The following is a 20,338-nucleotide window of genomic DNA, read 5'->3' on the forward strand; positions in this document are numbered from 1 at the left end:
TAGCTGGCTGGGGAATTGTGGGAGTTGAAGTCCACACATCTTAAAGTTGCCAAGGTTGAGAAACACTGGTCTGGAGACTTGATGTAATTTAATTCATTTATATCAATTTATGTCATGGGAAAAATTACTATTTGACTTTTTATGTGTTTTCCATTACACAAATGATATAAACAGATGCAAATGATGCAAACATGTCAACTATGTAATTGTGTGGTTTTACCACATGAAAAATACAGAGCAAAGAGTGGAGTGCAAGTCAAAGAAATGCCACAAAACCTCAGAAATACTTTGCTTGATTAGCTAAAATGGATTGTACTGCAACTTTATTTATTAGGAAAAAGAGTAGCAGCAAATCAGTCTTGAAAAACCATGGGGACCAGAACTTTTTTCTAGAACAGTGGGTAAATTAAACCATAGTGACCTACGTCATTTTTTGTTAGATTGCCCAGCTGAAGGCTGGTACAAAAGATCACACATAGAGCTAAAGAATAATGAGGAGGAGGAGGAAGAGAAGGGGGGTTAGTGGGAGGAGAATGTCTGAATCAAATGATTGCTGTCTTTGTATGCCCAAATTCCTAGTCACACCTAACTTTCCTTAATTCAGCCTCATGTCAGTATGATAACAGTGATTTGAATATTAAACTAGAACCGAGGAGATCTTTTTAGATCTCCACACGTATATGAACTTCAGTGGATATCTTTAGGCCTGAGCCTAACTTTCCTTATCTTTGTTGTGAAGATAAGCTGGCAGAGGAAATACCATATATGCTACTACTGCTAAAATAAGTTTCCACCAGTTGGGCTGAACTCCTGACACATATCTAGTCTGTTCAAACAGAAACTTCCAAGCTTTTCTGCCAAGTGTCCCCAATATTCATCTATGCTATTAAATGACTCTATTCATATAACATATTGCATCACGAAGTGGCCAACCACAGTTTAGTTTAATGTGCTGTGCAAACACAAGCCCTGGTCCAGTGTGTGTTAGGGAAACCCATAAGACTGGATTAACTGTCAAGGGGAAATCATACTTCATTTAACCAGCTTTTGAGCCAGCTTTTGACTGCTAGTTTTATTTGAAGCACCCAATTATAAGGAAAGGAAAACTCTTTGGCTTAGAAATGTGGTCTTTATATCTTCAGGATATTATTCCAGGTCCTTATAGAGCCATTGGATCTTAGAATGTAAGGGATGGGAAGGATCTTGGAGATCACCTTGTAGCATCTAAAATGAACTGCAGTGATGCCAAAATGATGACATTTATCCCAACCTAAGCTTTATTCAAATGGTTGAGCACTATTAGAGTATATTTTCTGCATCAAATACTTGCAGTGTAACAGAATATTATCAGCCAAAATGAACCGAATTTAGAACTGGTGAAAGCTGATTTATTTATCACATTTCGAGCACATGCTTTCTCAGAAGAGCTCAGGGTGGCATATATGGGTTGCTGAAATATCTCACAGCAGTCATGTGAGGAAGGGGAAGCTGAAATAGACTGGCCACATCATCTTCATGAACTAGTAGGATTTTGAAGCCAAGTTCCAAGTCTGAAGCCCAGCAAACCAAGTAATAATAATTATTTATATCAGTCATGCTGTACCATTTTAGAAGAGTGGTTAATGTTACTTTAAAATTAACTAAGTTAATTTTCTTGCACTGAAAGAGCCTCTCTACATCTATGCAAAGGGTGTAAAGGGCTGACAGGTTAAATATTTCTCTCATCACAGTAGGAAATCTTGCCTTCTTTTCAGTTATTGCTGTTTTCCATTTCTCTGCATGAAAACAGCTGAAATTGGTTAGAAAATTATCCATGTACCACACTGTATTTTAACTGTATTTCAAATATGGCCAGAAATTCTGCAAACTGTGCATCACCATGCTGCTTGCCCTCTATGTATCCTAAACCATTTATCTCTGTTCCAATATGCCTGTACATTGAGGAGAGTGCTGGAATACGCTTGCCAAAGATCCTTTTGTTCTCTGTAAACTGTGCCTGATTAAGATTCCACATCTTGTGAAATTATGCAGATAAGCCAGTGGCAGCAAGCCTCTATGCAGAATTCACAATATTTCCAGTTCCAAAGGAAAATAAGAATTCTAGTACTCCCTTTCATCCAATCATCTTCAAAGAAGCAAATCATGAGATAAGTGTACAGGCCTGAGACACAATGCTTGCACATGTGAATTGAGCTTACACTTCTGTGCAAAAGGTTGCCACAGTTTGCACAATTGCAGTGATCTTGCATCTATGCATATTACTCCTGAGCTCCATATTAGACTGTAACTGAAGCAGATGAGATGGTTATGGTAGCCATATTTCTTCTCCTCCTGCTTTTTTCCTGTCTTTTGAAAACCATTTAGCCTTGACTGTTTAAGGATTCTTATAATGTTAAAAGCTTGCAAACATTGAATTGACTTAATAAAAATAATAGACTTCTGACAAAACGTTTGATTATAAGCCCAATACATTTCACCCAGAAAATAATTTTGTCGGGGGCTATCCATAAAAAACAGCATTCAGTATCTGTAGGGTTTTTTAAGAAAGAATATTGCAAGTATAACTAAACATTTTTTAAAAATAAGGCATTATAAGAGATGTTACTTTTCTAACACATGGCTCTGAATATTTACAGGAAAAGAAGGTATGGAAATTTTCCCCAGAGGACAATCTTGTTGCAAGCCTATGGAAATGAGTAATGCCTTCTGAATGTTTTACAAATTAGAGACAGAAATATAAACTAGGCAGAGGAAATGTAGACCAGAAAGAACTCCATTAGACAGAAGATGAAGAAGATATACACAAAAATATGCTTACACATTTTATTGGCTATTGAAATGCATTGTGGTCCGTTAAAGTTTAAACCAGGATACATTTGTTAGGGTTTAAGGTGACATAAGCTTCCTTGTTGTTTGTTGATTCTTTATTGATCATAAATTCAGAGAGTTGGAAGGGGCCAGATAACAGTACAGAAATCCTCGTTGAACACATCCAGTGAAGGAAAGAAAGCACACCACTTTTCTGGGTTCCCTGTCAAACTACTTTTACTGTTAGGAAGTTTTTTTCTAACATTAATTAAAATCTTCCTTCCTGTAATGGCAATCCATTATTCTGAGTCCCGCACTCTGAAATGTTAATGAAAATACTGAAGAATAAAGAACACAGGACTGATTCTTACGGCACAACGCTTGATATATCACTTCAGTTTGATGGGGAACCATTGATGAACATTCTTTGAGTACAATTTCTGAGCCAACCATGTATCTATTTAATTGTCATGCTATCCAGCCCACATTTAACTAGCTTGCTGATCATCATGTCATAGGGTACTTTGTTAAATACTTTGCTGAATGATATCATGTCTACGGTATTCCCAAAATCTATTAAGGAAGTTACATGATCAAAAATGGATCAGATTAGTCTGGCAAGATTTGTTCTTGACAAATCCATGCTGACTTCTCTGATAATCTTTATTATTTTCAAGGTGCTTACAGGTTGAGCTCCTTATGATCTGCTCTAGAATCTTCTAGATATCTATGTCAGAGTGACTGGTCTGTAACTTGCTGGCTCTTCCTTCTTGCCCTTTTTGAAGATAGGGACAGCTTTCTCTGGTGATGTGCCTGCCTGTCTCCCCTCCTCCCCTCCACAATATGGTAAGCTGAGGCCACAACCATACAGCTACTTTGACACAGTCCCCTCTGTCTCAGAGCCAGCAGAAAAACATGATGTCCTAAATCTTGCTGCCCCCACACTGTGCCCTTAATGTGTACTCAGAACTGATCCGTGTTGTGATATTGTCTGTACAGCTTTAACATGCAGCTTTCTAATAGCCATGATTGGTGGATGGTGAGATTCCAGTCCCACCCAATCTCATCTGCTATGTGAAAACCTTCCTCCAACTGGCGTGCTCAATGCTCTGACCACATACTGCATTTTTTCCGTTTTTGTATCACTGACCACTTGATTTTTTTTTTAATTACTTGAAACTATAGGACCACTGGTCAACTGTTTGATCCATCAACCACTAGATGGCAGCAAAAGGTTAGAGTTTGTTGTATCTATGTATTGTCGAAGGCTTTCACGGCCGGCATATGATGGCTGGTGTGGGTCTTCCGGGCTGTGTGGCCGTGTTCTTGAAGTTTTGTTTCCTAACATTTCGCCAGCACCTGTGACCGGCATCTTCAGAGTGCAGGAGCACAGACAGGAGCAGTTCTCTCTGTGCCCAGGGTGATGTGACCCTTTTGTGGGTATTTATAGAGATCTGGGGGGGGAAGGGGGATTGGGTGTGTGTGTGGGGGGGGGGGTTGAGTTATTGAGTGGCTGCTTGTTTTGGTGTCAGCATCTGTGTGTATCTTCCTGGGGATTAGGCAGGGTTTTTTCTTCTATTGAATTGTTAACGAGGGGCTGCTGGGGGTGATTAGCAAGTTCATTGTGTGAACTGTTCACATGTCCTGGTGGTTGAGCTGAGTTCGTTGACCTTTTGCAGGCTGTATTTTTCAGGATTGGTAGCCAGGTTTTGTTGATTTTTAGATTCTCCTCTTTTTTATTGAAACTGTGCTGGTGCTTGTGAATCTCAATGGCTTCCCGGCATAGCCTGGTATAGTGGCTGTTGGTGTTGTCCAGTATCTCTGTGTTTTCAAATGGGATTTTGTGTCCAGTGTGCTTGAGAGCATGTTCAGCTACTGCAGATTTTTCTGGTTGCTGTAGTCTGCAGTGCCTTTCGTGTTCTTTTATCCTGGTATGGATGCTGCGTTTTGTGGATACCAGGATAAAAGAACACGAAAGGCACTGCAGACTACAGCAACCAGGAAAATCTGCAGTAGCTGAACATGCTCTCAAGCACACTGGACACAAAATCCTATTTGAAAACACAGAGATACTGGACAACACCAACAGCCACTATACCAGGCTATGCCGGGAAGCCATTGAGATTCACAAGCACCAGCACAGTTTCAATAAAAAAGAGGAGAGTCTAAAAATCAACAAAACCTGGCTACCAATCCTGAAAAATACAGCCTGCAAAAGGTCAACGCAGCTCAACCACCAGGACATGTGAACAGTTCACACAATGAACGTGCTAATCACCCCCAGCAGCCCCTCGTTAACAATTCAATAGAAGAAAAAACCCTGCCTAATCCCCAGGAAGATACACACAGAAAACAAGCAGCCACTCAATAACTCAACCCCCCCCACACACACCCCCAATCCCCCTCAGATCTCTATAAATACCCACAAAAGGGTCACATCACCCTGGGCACAGAGAGAACTGCTCCTGTCTGTGCTCCTGCACTCTGAAGATGCCGGTCACAGGTGCTGGTGAAACGTTAGGAAACAAAACTTCAAGAACACGGCCACACAGCCCGGAAGACCCACACCAGCCATCTTTGTTGTATCTCTTGGCTGCCATCTAGAGGCCATGTGAATTTGTGCAGCCACCAGATAAATACTATTGAAAAAAGGGTTTTGGCTGTATGGTTGCTATAAACTATCCTATATTATGTGAGGAGAAGAAGTCAAGGTCTTGTCCTCCTGGAAGCAGCAGTCACTGGGAATGGAATTCTCTGCCAGGGAGGCTTCAGAAGTAGAAGACTCCTTCCAAATATACTTCCAATCATATGCATTAATCCAGGGACAGGGTATTCAATTTCAAGGTTTGTTCTCTCTAGGTCAACCAGTCATCCCTTCCACCAACCCATTTGAAAAAAAAAAAGTGGCTCTGGAGGTTGGGTTCTGGTCTTTCAAACAGTAGAATGAAAATTTGGGGTGTAAGAACAAATCAGGGATCAAAGGCAAGAGTGCAATCCCACAGAAACCAATAGAACCAAATTGAGCCATGTTTCCTGACACAGAACATTTTATTTCAAGCCACCTCAGGCCATGCAGATCAAAGCTCCCTACATTACCCAAACTCAGCATATAGAAGCAGGATAAGAGGGAAAACGCCACTCCAGAACAGAGGTCCTGAAACTGCTTTAAGGCTGCCTCTGCTGTGGGTATATAATGAGATACAGGTGGTGACATGTCTTCCGGAAATGGTTGGACTGTCCTCATACTAGGGCAACAAGGCTGGGTAGATTTGCCCTGAGGCTGTATAGACCATCCTGGAGAATTAAAAGAAACAGCAGAATATGTTCTCGCCAGCCAGCCTTCTGGAAGGTGGACATGTGGTGATTGGCTATGCCCACCATAGCAGCCACTATAAAAAGAAATCTCTCCCAATGGTAGTTATTTTATGTGGGTTTCAATAGCTTCTATTAAAATTCCAAGTGTGTCCACTGACCCAAAGATTGGGGAACCTGCTTTTCCTGCCCTTAAGGGTAGGAAAGGAGTGCAAGAGTTCAGGATAGGCTGCATACCACACAGTGCCCTGCGTAAGCCATCATCCTCTGCCAAAAAGCATCCGTTTGCTCTGTTCTATTGTGATAAGGCTAGGTTAGGTAAAGGGATGGCTAACCCTGTATTTTCAAGAGCTACTCTATTATCAAGAACTACATAGTAGCCTGAAATTTGTATTGATGTTGACAATGACCATCGGAATAATTTACCAGGTACAATAGTACTTGAGAAATCAGCTCACAAAGAGACAACTCAAGTTTATTGACTAAAGTATCTGGCCACAATATTTCATATAATATACTGCTTACAAAGTGGCTATATCATTCTTGCCTAGAAAATTAGAAACACAACAGAGTTTCCACCAAAGCATATAACCTACCAAAGTATGGTTTGACATATTCTAAAATATGGTCTCAGAAAAGTGGGGTAACCAATGATCCAGTCTGCAGATACAAACAAGCAATCTGGATTTTTGGGGTGATTTTACCACAAGGTTTCAATACTGAAGGAATTTAATCTTTCTCTCCCTCCCTCCCTCCCTCCCTTTCCCCCCTGATTTTATACTTCTCTACCTTCTTTTGTGTATAAGATACCCTGCTGTTCCTTTATATTAAATTTAGACATACATTAGTTTTGATTCTATATAATTAATAAATCATTTTAATAAGCATTTGTGTGAAAGCAACTGTTTCCCCACGCTACAAAGTAACATAACAAAATCTAATTTTTACTTTATGGCACCCACCATAATAGGTTTTGAGGAAAAACTACGCCATTAGGGGCTTTTTTAGTTTAAAGTGAAAGTGAACAAAGGGACACATGACACAGATATATGCAATCATGTATGGTATGTAAAATGTAGATAATGGGAAGTCTTTCTTCCACTCTACAACAAAACTAAAAGCCACGAGATTCTGGACTGAGAAAAGGATACTTCTCTCCCTAACAACTCATATTTAGAATGTGTTGCTATTGGATATGGTGATGGTCACTACTTTAAACAAGTTTAAAAGGACACCAGACAAATGAATGGAGAATTCAGCTGCATTAATATCTGTTATTTCAATAGCTATATGCTACCTCCTTAATCAGAGCAGCATACCAGCTGAGGGACAACAGTAGAAGACAGCTGGTGAACTTCCAGTATGACAGAAAATACTGGACTATGTGGGTCGTGGCTGATTCAAGACGGCTGTTCTTAATTCATGTCCTTCCCAACACACAATACAAACCTAGGCTTCTTTTATATCCTGCTCCTGTTTATGTCTCTGGTTATCTCCAGCTGGACAGCTGATTAAAAAAAGAAAAATTAAACCAAGCCCTCCAACCCAGCAAACAAACAATAACAGTACCCTATGTTATCTTTGCAAAATATCTTCATGGCTATTTTAATATCACATCTCCCAAATTCAGCATCATGGCTTCATTTTGGTTCACAAAGCCAAGTAGGTCTCTTATGAAGCTTCCTTAGGCTTTTGGTGGGAAATGATGAGGGAGACATGCAGCAGACATCTCCCTTTGGGGGATGAGCAAGGGAGATTTTGGTGGAAGTTCAACTCCAGAGTCATAAAATAATGGCAGCTTCTTTTGACATTGCTGTCCTGTCTTTTTTTCCCATCTGCCAGCTTTCTTCCCTTCAGCTTTCTTCCATTCCCTTGGAATCCAGAGTATTTGCAATAAAATGTATTATTAATTTTTTTAAAAAAAAAGAAGCAGCAAAAGTTTCTAATTTTTTAGAAGTCCCCCCTCCCCTAAAAAACCCAGATGAAATAGAAATTATGGCTGGGGAAGAATTAAAAATGCAATTGCAAATCTTTCTGGCCATCAATCCATTTTTAAAATCTGAGAAAGAGTCACTAAAAATTGCATGACTGCCTTTCATAGATGCATGTCAATGAAACTGTGCACCTGAAATCGGATTATGAATCATATTTTAAAACCCTTACAGAATTATATTGGAAAGCAGTTTATAACTATATATCCAAGTTGTCCAGAATGCCAGCTACATCTAGTGGTTGCTAACAGGTTACTGCAAATCTCCCACAGGCATGACAATGGCTTTTAATTTATTATGCCAGATTATCTCTATTTTATTTGTGCTATGCAAACTTAAAGTAAACTCCAAACCCATTTTGGGCTTAGTGTGCCAAAAATTATAAGTATTTTAAGTATTGTTAAGCAATATACATGGTGGTTTAAGCACTGTCTGATCATTTGTAATGCTTGGGAGAAGTCTTGAGTATAGTACTGTACTTGTCTTTCAAAAGTGACAGAACAAGTCCTGGGCTCAGTTGTCTTGCAGTCTGAACAGAAGATGCTGATCTTTAGATCTCCTAGATCTCAGCATGATGGAGTCAACTGTGGCTTCGACTCTGTTCATGCAGAAGAGTTGCTCTTGGATCCTGGGGATCTGGGTCTAGCTTAGAGCCAAACACAGCATTTCAGATGTGCTTACACAGCTTTCTTAGGGCTTGCTGTGTAACTGTCTTCACACATACATGTACACATGTACACACACACACACACAATAAAATGAAAAAGCAATTTTGCTGGGACACCAACCTAGATGCTTAGGACCATGGCATGGCTATTGTTGTTGGGTTTTTTTTGTCCTCCCCTCATTCAAATATATATTTATACAAGATATATCTGCATATTTGTACCCAAATCTCTCTCTCTCTCACTCTCTCTCTCTCTTCTATCATCTATCTCTAAATATACAAATATATTCATCCAGGTATAAAAACAAGTTTATTTGGGAAATATGCCAAAATAGGAAGAACAACTGAAAAAACCCCATTCACCTAGAATTCCAAATAAAATTGATAAAGTCAATCTAACTAAGCTAGATACTTTCTATCTGCTTGAGTAGGGTTCTGAGTTCAGAATATACTTGAGTATAGATATTTCTTGACTTCCTGCTTAGAAGTTGTTAGTAACCCCCTCTTTCTTATGTAAATCAATATTTTTGATAACAATTTAGCTAGAAAATAAAAATGGCTACTGGCTGAAGCCATCTTCTCAAGGACCCCAGAACTAAGCAATAAAGAAGAAAGCCAGACCAGATAAGTTATTGTGTGAAAAGAGTTTATGTTTTGAGTTGTATTTTGAGGAAGTAAAGGTAAGTGATCTATTTGGGCTTCACAGTATGGAGTCAACAAAATAAGATTTTCTGAGATGCACTATTGAACGATACCTGAATACAGAGATTTGTCACACCGTTCCTTGGTAAAAGTCATGGGGATCTCTAAGGATCTGTATCTTGAATCTTTTGCATCCTGGTGATATTCGCATGTTCCTGATCTATTTGCTTGTTTGTGTTTGGGTTGGTTGTTTAGGTGTGTATGTCTGTATGTATTGGGAGTGGGGGGAAACCTGTGAAAAAATTTCTCCAAATTCCAAATGTTCCCACAGGATCAAAAAGCTACAGGGCTATTGAACTAACGGAGGTAAAATCTATACTAAGAAACGGAGATCATCAGCCGATGCTGTACACATAGTAGTGTCGGTATTTGCAGCTCTTTTGCTTTCTATTATGGGGACGTATGGCTGCCATTCATACCTGCAGGAAAAAGGAAAGAGCAGCACTTGGCTACAATGCTGCCATCAGGTCAAACAACCCTGACACTGTGTTGCCTAGCAGGGACCCTGTGATGGAATGAAATGTGTCTGGAAGACCTGCTGAGAATGTTGGCAGGAAGACAGAATGCCAAGAGAGTGGAATAAGGCCCACGGCTGAATTTGTGGCCACGTTAGAGCTCCTTACCAGAATAGCCTTCCTTTGTTTCATTAACCAGTGAGCTCTTTAGAACTGGGTCAGGGGAAAAAAATAGCTGTATTGCTGACACGTAAAGAAATAGCTGCACAGGATCTGCAGGCAGCTACCACCTTTGGGCCTTTTTTTTTTTTTTTGCCATTCTTTTCAGCACAAGAAAAGCACAGCCATTCCTTGTTTCAGGTGATCCACCGCAGCCTTCCTGCCGTGTGTGTGCTGAAGCTGTTGCAGGCACCACACCCGTCTTTTTTCAAGGCACCACTTTGTAATGGGAAAATCACTTTTTCCTCAAGCTACACAAGGAAACTGAGACTATGTCATTTCACTTTCCTGTCACATAGCAGGCCATTTTTTAATGCTCTACATTTTTTTAAGAAAAGGGCTACATCTTCAGCACTGACCTCTTTGGTAAGCTTCCATGATAGAGAGAGAGAGAGAGAGGGAGGGAGGGAGGGAGGGAGGGAGGGAGGGAGAGAGAGAGATGGCAGAAATACAGATTTGTAATGCCCTCCCAAGCCAAAATCACCAGTCAGCAATTCTGGCTCTGAGGGCTTTTTTTGAGGAGGGAAGTGAGAACATAGTATGACCAATGTGAGAGAAATAGAGCTGAGGAAATTATGGGAAGTTTCTGCTGATAAAAAAGGAGAATAAATGGGATTATCCTCCTTTTTGCTGTTGTGATCAGGAGGAAGGAGAGGTGATAAGGCTTGGCAGAGGGAGGTTTCGCCAGATCCAAAGAAAGAATGAAGGTAGAAGGGTCACACTCCAGCTGTCCTCAGACAGAAGGAAGGAGCAGGAGAAGCATCTGATAGTTCCAGATCTGGATGGGAAGAAGAAAATAGGGCAAGGGCCTCTTGCTTGCTCTCTTTGACACATTAATTGCAAGTGGTTCCACATATACATTATATGGTGAGATGGGCAGCCATATAAATATAAATATAAAAATTGCTTTCATCCTCATGGTTTTCAAGTATAATTCACATATATGCATTTTTTCATTCATCCACAGCTTTTGTCACTTCATTCCATCAAGCATCCTTTTCCATACTGCTTAGCTCTGCACATTTTTGTGCTTCTGTAACACAATTCTTTTCACTCTCTTCTAAGCAGTTTCTACATCTCCTTTCCTTAAGTCCACTTTCCATTTGTTCTGTTGAGAAATGTATCTTCTAATACTTTTTGACTTAGGACTTATACTTTCTGCAGTTGTTCCATTTTCACTCTGTTTTCTTTCACTTCTTTCCTTTCCTTCTATATAATTTTCCCCAGGAATATTACCAAATAATGTGTCCCACGTTCAGAACTTCTCATTCTTGTATCCTTCACAAAATCTATTGGAAACAAAGTTGCTTTTTAACAGATATTCAAAAGTCACCATTCTCTTCCTTCTTGAGTCTCCCAATGGTCTGGTCTCATTCTCTGGATTTGTTAAAGAGTTATCATTAGTATAAACATTTTAAAGCTGACATTTTACTTGTCACTTACTGTATTAAGGAATAATATTCTGTAAAAGCGATTCCTGAGTAAACATCACAATGAAAATTCTTTTTTGGGAAAAAAAATAGTGTAGTGTTTGCAAATAGTGAATTCAGCTAAATATCAATCAATATCACACTTCTTTTTCACCAGGATGTTGCCTCACCCTTCAAAGCCTCCCCACTCCCCAGGGCCAGATTAAAGCCAACTGATTACCTAAATACAGTCCAACAGTGATACCCCTCAGCCTGTCCATTGCTTAACTGAGGAAACATTAAGACTCAGTCAGTGCTGAAGGTGAAATAAGAGACTAAAAACTAAGTTTTATTCCAAGCCATTCCCCAGGCTGGACTCCACTACTATATTAAACATAACCTTTAAAAAAAAAAAATTTAACACTAAATAGCAGTAAGCATTACAAGCATACTATTTACTTATAATTAGGGCCCTAGGGAAAAAATGCAAATTTTCAACTCTTTTTAATCCAATGTTTAATGAAATTGCTATAAAGGAAAAAATGCAAATACAATTGAAAACTAAACTTGAGCGTGGCAGTGAAAGAGTTAAGGACATGATAGCTAGGGGAAAAATCTCAGTGGGGCCCCCCTTCCCTTGGTGCCGCAAGCATATGCTTATTTTGCTTAATGGTTAATCCAGGGCCACCCCTCCCCACAATCTACTGTAGCCCACCTGCATGTAAACAGACTATCCTCTTTCCCAAGAAAAGGCTATTGGATGTGAAGGAGGGGAGGGAAGCGTTCAATTTTTTTCGGTCTGCATTCCACAAGATGGCACCAGCACCTAATACATTCGCCCGCAAGGAGTGTTTACCTTTTAGAGCTGGCCACCCATAACAGATTAAGGATTAATATTTGTCTTTAAAAGGCCTGGCCTTTCCTGCCTACATCAGTTTATGTGCCAGAGTGGACTTTTGCAGTTACAAAAGACATTCAGACTACAAAGTGCACAATAGATGTCAACTTATCCTTCGTGTGTCTCTCTTGAGCACCTCATAAACAGCTGCGAGGAGCTAAATGTTCTTGCCAGATCCCTCACTGCCATCTGATGTCTTTCTCAGCCCCAGTAAAAATGGCCTCTGCCTGTTGTTCTTCCTCCAACCACAAGAGAGTGATGTTGTTTCATTAATCAGCGTTTATTTTCCTAACAAGTGTCTTTTGTGTTGCTTCTGTGCAGGGAGGCTTATTGCTGATCTCCATTGCAAATAAAAGCACTGTGTCTATTTATGGTCATGGCTTAAAGAACAGGAGAGCTCATGTGCCATATTAGAACTTTTTGAAAAAGAGCCAAAATACAGAGGTCAGATTTCCTGTGCTACAAGCAACGTAAGTAAAAATGCAATACCAGCACCCCCTTCCCAGCCTTGTTTGCAAAATAACCTGGCAATTGCTAATAAACTGGTCACTGCTCACATGATCACTGATTAACTTGGGCAAGTGTTTTCTAACATTTTAGAATACACTTATGGTATGGATGTAGCACGTCAGACCTGATTTTTTTCTTCCAAAAGCTGGACATTTGAGATTACTGCCAGTTTGATTTATGAAGTTCTAATTTCATTTCAAAGTAAGTGAATAGGTCAAAAAGGATTTCAGAATGTTGATTAGCAATTTTTATGTAGAATACAGTTAATGATTTGTGTTACAATTACTGAGGACTGTTAAAATGGAGATGTATTTCAAGTTTTTCTAGGACAGAAAAGTTGCTTTGGACAACAGGATTTTTATGGTGACATTTCGAAACACCTGTAGTGGTTAGGAAGTGGGGCAGACAAGATACACTCTGGATAAATTAATATATGGGATAACTTAATAAAGCCCTAAACTATTTATTAAGGTGACATCAGTAGCACCTGTCACTGATTGCAACTTTTTGTGCAGATCAATGAAAAAAGGGATTTTTAGTGCCCAAAATATACTTATTTATGGAATAACTAAAATGGAAATATTTTCCTGCAAAGAAGTGACTACTGAACCCAAGAACTTTAAACCACTTTGTACAACATACATCTAATGCCATCCCAAAGCTGATTATTTCATAAGCCCTATTTCAACAGTACTCCAGCTAGTTAGAAAAAAAGCTAGTTGAACCCCAAAATTATTAATAGATTGGCTAGGTAATTATAGAACTACGGTCTCTTGGACATTTTAGGTATGCAGATTTTTCCTGGCCAAATAAGCCAAAGCCAAATTTGACCTCTGTGAAGGCTTAGCTACTGCTGCAGATTACTGATACCATCTTAAAATAAATTGCTGCAAGATTTCAGTGCTGCTCTAATTTTGCTGGGTATGCTACATAATATGCTGTATACAAACATAACAAATCCTAACATAATAGTAATGCAGTTAGCAGCAAATGCAAAGCCAAATATATGTGACTCAAAATAGCGTTTTCTTGCTCAATTGCCCTTGATACCATATCCCTTGTTTTGTTGATATATCATAGGAATACTTTGGAATGATCTTAATATTAAGATCAAAGCATATAAGACATGAAAATGCTGTCAAATGCAGTTCTCTGCCTCATCCAACAGCAATTTATCTCATTCTAACGGGCATCAAGCAGCATTTCTGTGACATTAGACAGAAAATTGTTCTGGATAACACAAACAAGCCCAGGGTCCATCTAGTAGGCAGAAGGTAGAGAAAACAGGATGAAAATGCTGCTGCTGTTGCTGGGGAATTCACTAAATACAGGTAAATTCAAGGAAGCAGCTTTAGATGTTTTACCAGATCACTTTTCCCAGCTTGATACAAACACATAGTTCAGTGGAGTTTAATATAGCAACTGCTATCTTGTCATGCTACTTCATAATCTGGTTAGAAATGTTAGAAAATGATAACTGACACTTGTGCTTTGAAATTGTTAAGTATAAGAGAGGGAGATTTCTAAGTGCCTGCCAGAAAACCTAAAAGACCTAAAAAATAATTTGGGAAGTGAGATAACAGGTCAGCATTCAATTGTTGCAGCCTTGTTAAATGTAACGTTAAATATCTGATCTTGTACCCATAACAACAAGTAGGGGACACCTTTCTTTTCCCCCCAAGAGAAAGTGAAATAAAATATATTATTGATTTAAATATTTTACTATCTCCATGTGAAAATACAGAAATTATTCTTTCAGTATCTGCATCCAAGCTTTAGACCGTAATACAATTAGTTCAATTTTGTTTAACAAAACATTTTCCACCAATATGTGTTCTGCTTTTCATCCCTCTGTAATGAAAACTTATGATTTTAGTGCAATGTAGGTTTTTAAAACAAAAAATGGCTAAGAGCACTTTTATCTTGATGCAAAAAAGATGGAACAAAAACTACAACATGCTTATTTTATGAAGCCCTTTCACGTAGTAAGAAATACATCTGCATGAAGAACCAAGAACCTTATTGAGAGTACTTGTGAGAGTATTTATAAAATTAAAGTTTAATAGATAAATAGAATAAATACTTTATGCATCATATTCTGGACAACTACATTTATAGCAAGTAAGTTGGCAAATCACAAGTTGTTGCCTCTTGGCAAATTCCACTTTTGATAAAATCACACAGGCATGTTACAATGTTACTTATGAGACTGTGATGTCATAATTAGATTTAAATCCTTTTACCTTCTGCACTGATCATGACATATAGCACACAATGGTGTCAAGTAGATACTCCTTCAGAATGTTCACACAACCCAACAGCTCAACAAGTTAAAAGGGTTATATGTACTAAATATTTGGAGGGGGGAGTTGAAGGGTTGGGAAGGAAAAATAAGTTTAGGAAAAAGAATTGGGAACTATATCTAGGGAAAAGTTAAAGCATTTAACTTTTTTTATTGACACTGGCAACTTAAAATAGAATAAATTAACAAGTATGTTCTCAGAAAAAATTTTGTACAAAAATACTGTCAAATTTCCTAAAAAGCTTTCAACACAGTAGTTTTCCCCCCCCCTATGTACTGAATAAACCATGTAAGCACAATACCAAAATAAAAACATGTTGAAGATAGAACCAGAATAAAAGAAAAGCCAGTGAATTCCCCTCCCACCGCCCCACCACCATTCCATTCACACTACCTTATTGTCTGTACAGATGGGGGAGAGGAACAGTCAGCAGAGTTTAAGTAACAGTATTATTTTTTCTGAAGAGGGAAGGTTTGGCCCACATTTGCTAAGCTTCCAGTTTAGCAGACTAAAAATTATCATCACTCCAATGCATAGTTCAAAACAAAGGAAGAGGGCAGTATTTGTGCAGGAATCTATCCTGAAGTTCATGCAATCAACTAATGCATTTTTAAAAATCTTTTAACTCAGAATCTGAATGCAGTTCTACTTGTTTGAAATCATAACTTACAGAATATCCACAAGATTATTTTGCCAATGTTTGTATCTAGCCACTGAAATAACTGCCAGGTTAGCAGTGAAGAAATTAAGCAGAGAGAGACACTGAGCATATGAAAGATGGATACAGTTAAAAATTATTATAGGAAAGGGGGACAAAAATGGGTGTCCAAGCTTAAAATAAAGAAGTGGTGGTAGCAAATAGAAAATAAGAAAAATTATACAAGCTTATAGTTTACTCTGCTTCCCAGATACTCAAGCTCCTACAAGCCTTTGAAATACTGTCTCTAGAGGGAATGTTTTCATTCATACATATGGAAAAAAAAAAGGTCCTTTGTTTTACACGAAAGTCAGCAGCTCACTCTGCTGGACTGCTGTTTGCAAACGAAGTCTGTCATGAAATCAAACTCATTCTGTCCCAGCCAAAGCTCGGGAAGCTCCTTAATGCGATCCAAGCCCATTTCTATGACTAAGGACATCAGGACCTCCTCATCGATGAAGTCAGTGTCAATGACATTGGGAGGCAGCATTGCTGCAGGGACATGGGGCACAGAAGCGGGCACGCCGCTGCCACCGCCCCCCCCACTGCTGCTGTGCTTTGGGTTGCAGTCCCGGAAATGCTGGGTTGCTCCGTTGAGCTGATGGTTGGCGGGAAGTAAATCCGGCATGTAGTGGTTGTGAGGGTAAGGATGGTGACTGAAGTACTGGTTGTTCAGCTTCTGCAACTGCATGCTAGCTGTTAAGGGCCCGCCTTGAGGGGCCACCGTCGGTGCCATGAACTGGGAATTATTAAACCTCGCGGTCGGTGGCATGCTGCCAGGAGGGTGTCCCCCATTCACGTTCCCTGGCCCCATGGCATGCCTGATCCCACTGTTTGCGTTCATATTTCCCCCTCCGTAATGTAGATGGTCGCTCATCAAGGCACTGAAGGCGTGAGGCTGCTGCTGCTGCTGGTGGTGATGGGTTGGAAAGGGTCCCATTCCCATGCGATGCGCCGGGTGGTGGTGAAGCCCACTGGTTCCATCAGGGAAGCGCCCGTGGTTCATGGCCATCATGTGCTCTGCCATTTCCAGCCTTCAGAAAGTTAATATTTACAGAGAAAGGGATCAACATCCATACGACCTCCCTGCCCGCCCCTGAGGCTTGGGTGCCCTCTCTCTCCCCGCTATCTCTGCTGAGGAAGTCGCCTCTCCGGGTCTCCACCCATCCCGCCCCCCTCCAGCCCAGCCGGTTCTTTTCTCCTTCCAGAGCGATTCCTCCCAATCCGCCAGCTCTGGGAAGCAGGGAAGGCGCCTTGGGCAACGTCGCCGGCTAGCAGCGCCCTCCCCTCCGCCGCAACTCCTGCACACCTAGGCGCTCCCCGAGCGTGCAAGGACTCTTTCTTTTCTGCCCTCGCCCCACTGATTATTCCTCTCCCTTTGATTGGCAACGCTCGTCCACGGACATGATAATAAAAACAATCCACGCGTGTGGTGGCAGAACAGCCTTACATAAGAACTACAGATGGGAGAGCGCTGTCCGACCTTCCCGCTCTCCTTGTCAGCAACTTTGGGAATTAAAGTCTGCAGGGCTGCTTGTGATATAAGAACAAGTGGATTACCAGCTCCCGCGGAAGCCTCTTCCCTCCCCCGCCTCGGGCATGCCTTGCCTTGCCTTGCCTCGCCTCGCCTCGCCTCCAGTCCTCGTCCCCGATATTCGTGCAGGGAGCGCGAGAAAGCCCACCGCTCACCTCACGCCCTCGCTCGCTTTCTTCCTTCGCTCCCAACGCGCTGCTGGACCCAGTCAGCAGAAATCTCCCAGCATAGAGCAGGCAACGGTCGGGTTCTTCCTCTGTGCTTGAGCGGGTGGCGGTGGCGATTAATTCTTCTTGCTGCTGGGCATATAGGCTCCAAGCCGCGGCTTCCCCTTCTCTGCGAGTTTCTCATCAGCCCTTGCCAACAATGAGCTGTGTTCCTTACCCTGCTTTGGCCACAGCTAATATAGGATTTCAAAAGGGAGGAGCGAAAGCCTTCGCAGGCAACCAGAAGTAAAACCTGGAGCAAAGCAAGGAAAACAAGCCAGGCGGAACTGGAAGGACTCCAAAGCCCCCCGTTGTTCTCGCGGGCTCCGGGCCACGTGTGCCATCGCCGATGCCCTCAGATCCGCGCGGACGTGAAGGGCCTCCAATCGCTTGCGCGGGGCGCCGGGTGGACCGGGCACCGACCGAGAAGTGCGTGGACCAAAGGAAAGCCGGGCTGCGTCGGAAGCACGGGCTTCACCGCCACCGAGCAAATGGCCCATTCGCTTCTTGTTCAGCCATCATCCGTTTCGATCGCTCGCTTCGCCCCTCATCTCTCTCCCCATTAGGCGCTACTGCCGCTTGCCTGCCCCGCCCCCCGGGATACTCGACACGGGCATTTATTTCTTTTCCCTCCTTCCTTTTCCAGACCTGGGTCTCATGAGAGGAGCCCAAAGGCCATGTCCCGGGTCCCCTGCGCGAAGAGCAACAGCCCCAACTTCGCGCCAGACTCGTCTGCTGGGCGCGCGCGCGCACCCGCGCCCACCAGTGCGATTGTTAGCGTTTGTGGAGGCGCGTGTCCCGCCGAGGCACGCACGGATCCAATCCGCGCTTTCGAAGTGGCACGCGGCTTTGCCGTGGACATTTTGCAGTTTACCTCTCCTGGTGGCTTTGGTGTTCACACGGAGGCGTCTCTGCTCTGCAAACAAATGCCGCGATCGCCGGGCAGGGGTCCTCCTGCCTGCCGCTCCCCCGTCATTCCCTGCCATTCCTTTTCATAAACCGTGCGCATAGAGTCTACTTGCCTCGGCTCGGGGGGTGGGGTGGGGTGGGGTGGGGAAAGGCGGCTCTGGCCCCAGGTTTAAGCCAGCTTCTTGCTACTACCGCCAGCGAGCAGCCACCAGGGCAAGTTGATACTGCTGGAAAAGCAAGCAAGGCAATAATTGCTCTGTAAATAAAGCGCATCCCCTGCTACAGGTTTCCTTCATCTGCGCGCCCTCTTGGAGGCTCACTAACAGAGTCAACAAACAGCCGATAGCACCGGGATAATAAAACTGCTCGGCCCTGGGATAGCCTCACAAATGCAGGGGAGGCACAGTGGTGTAAGCACAGTCCGACAACCAACCACACGGAACTTTTCGTAGGGGCCCCCGACGACAGGAGGTGCACGGTTGCATACCTGATTGTCTTGCTGGGCGCGCTGAATGTCAACTCCCATCATCCCGAGCAGCAGAGCTGGGATTATGGGGTTTGGAATTCATCACATCTCAGGGAACCAGGATTAGGGGAGACTTGAGAGAGCCTTGCTACAGTTCCCAGATGGATGGGGTAGGTATGGCTCTCTCTTCAGCAGTAATTAGGGAAAACAAAAGTGGGAACTAGTGTCAGATGGTCACAGAATTAAGCGCTGGAAGCCATGGATGACCATGGAGATCATTTAGTCCAGCCTCTTGCTTAATGCAGGATTCATAATGCAAGAGGTAACTGCTGCCCCCTTCCTCAATCTGGTACTTACAGATGTGTTGAAGGACAGCTAGTATTGTCAATGTCTATACTAATAAGTACAATTTTAGAATGCACAACTGTTCCCATAATTCCTATAATAGTTCTGCCAATACTCTTTGCTTACATTTATTCATTCACTCATTCAATTTACATGGCCACCCATTTCAAACAAGTGACTCTGGGCAGCTAATAGGAATAAAAAAAGCAAAAAAAGAACACAAATACAAAACAGCAGCCAAGATTTAAAAAAAAATCAATACAGATAAAATGCAAATATTTCAACAAAACTAATTCACAGGCTCCAATAGATGCTCTGACCACCATGCCTGGGAACAGTGAGCAGAGCCTCCTGGTCCAGGAAAGGGCACAATTGGCATAATACGTGAAGCCTTGCAAAGGATCTTCTGGTTACGGCCATTACCTGTTCCTTGAACAGGAGCTGTGAATTGAGGATGACCCCCAAATTGCACAATCCCATCCAGAACAGGAGATAGAGATTCCCCAGAATTGGGAGGACCTTGAATCAAAAGTCTTGGTAAGGTAGAGTTGAAGCCTGTTCTACCCCATTCAATCCCCCACAGCCTCCAGACACTGAGACAGAACCTTCACTGAATCCCTTGGATGCCCAAGGTGCAATAAACCTCCATTGTCCCTTGGAGAGCCCATGTTACCTTGAACAGGGCATCCAGGTGACTATCGGCAGATACAGTAAGTATGGAGAAATACTGGCATTTTGTCAGCCTTACTGTTGTGAGGTAGGCCTTAATAGTGGCTTTGGCTTGTGTTTGCATGGGTTCACCCTTCTTGTCCTCCAGCAGCCCTCTAGGCATCTCTTCAACCATTTCATCACCCTCAGCTACTTGGTTAACCAAGGGGAGTTTTGAAATTTGTGGAAAGAGAGAGGC

General features: G+C 41.9%; 1 protein-coding gene and 1 long non-coding RNA gene across 3 annotated transcripts in view; one reads left to right on the forward strand and one right to left on the reverse strand.

The window, feature by feature from the left end:
- Positions 1-20,338, forward strand: part of LOC148217092 (uncharacterized) — a 56,534-nt gene that overhangs the window by 14,140 nt on the left and 22,056 nt on the right. Inside the window, exon 2 of the long non-coding RNA XR_015796321.1 lies at positions 12,783-12,931. This is a non-coding gene — a long non-coding RNA (uncharacterized LOC148217092). The remainder of the gene's footprint in view (positions 1-12,782; positions 12,932-20,338) is intronic.
- Positions 15,015-18,671, reverse strand: CITED2 (Cbp/p300 interacting transactivator with ED-rich tail 2). Of its 2 annotated transcripts, none has more exons than XM_025163608.2 (2): positions 17,585-18,671; positions 15,015-17,005 (listed from the first exon to the last, which is right to left on the reverse strand). In XM_025163608.2, exon 2 carries the CDS (start codon positions 16,996-16,998, stop codon positions 16,282-16,284), a length of 717 nt encoding a protein of 238 aa, XP_025019376.1. In that variant the 5' UTR covers positions 16,999-17,005; positions 17,585-18,671; the 3' UTR covers positions 15,015-16,281. The 2 variants fall into 2 exon arrangements, with proteins under 2 accessions (XP_025019376.1, XP_007423590.1); XM_007423528.4 differs by having other exon boundaries at positions 17,661-18,666.

The sequence above is a fragment of the Python bivittatus genome, unplaced genomic scaffold, assembly GCF_059951505.1.
Source record: "Python bivittatus isolate LINGU-HERP-01145 unplaced genomic scaffold, Pbiv_v1 ctg000020_np1212, whole genome shotgun sequence".
Taxonomy (NCBI): Eukaryota; Metazoa; Chordata; class Lepidosauria; order Squamata; family Pythonidae; genus Python; species Python bivittatus.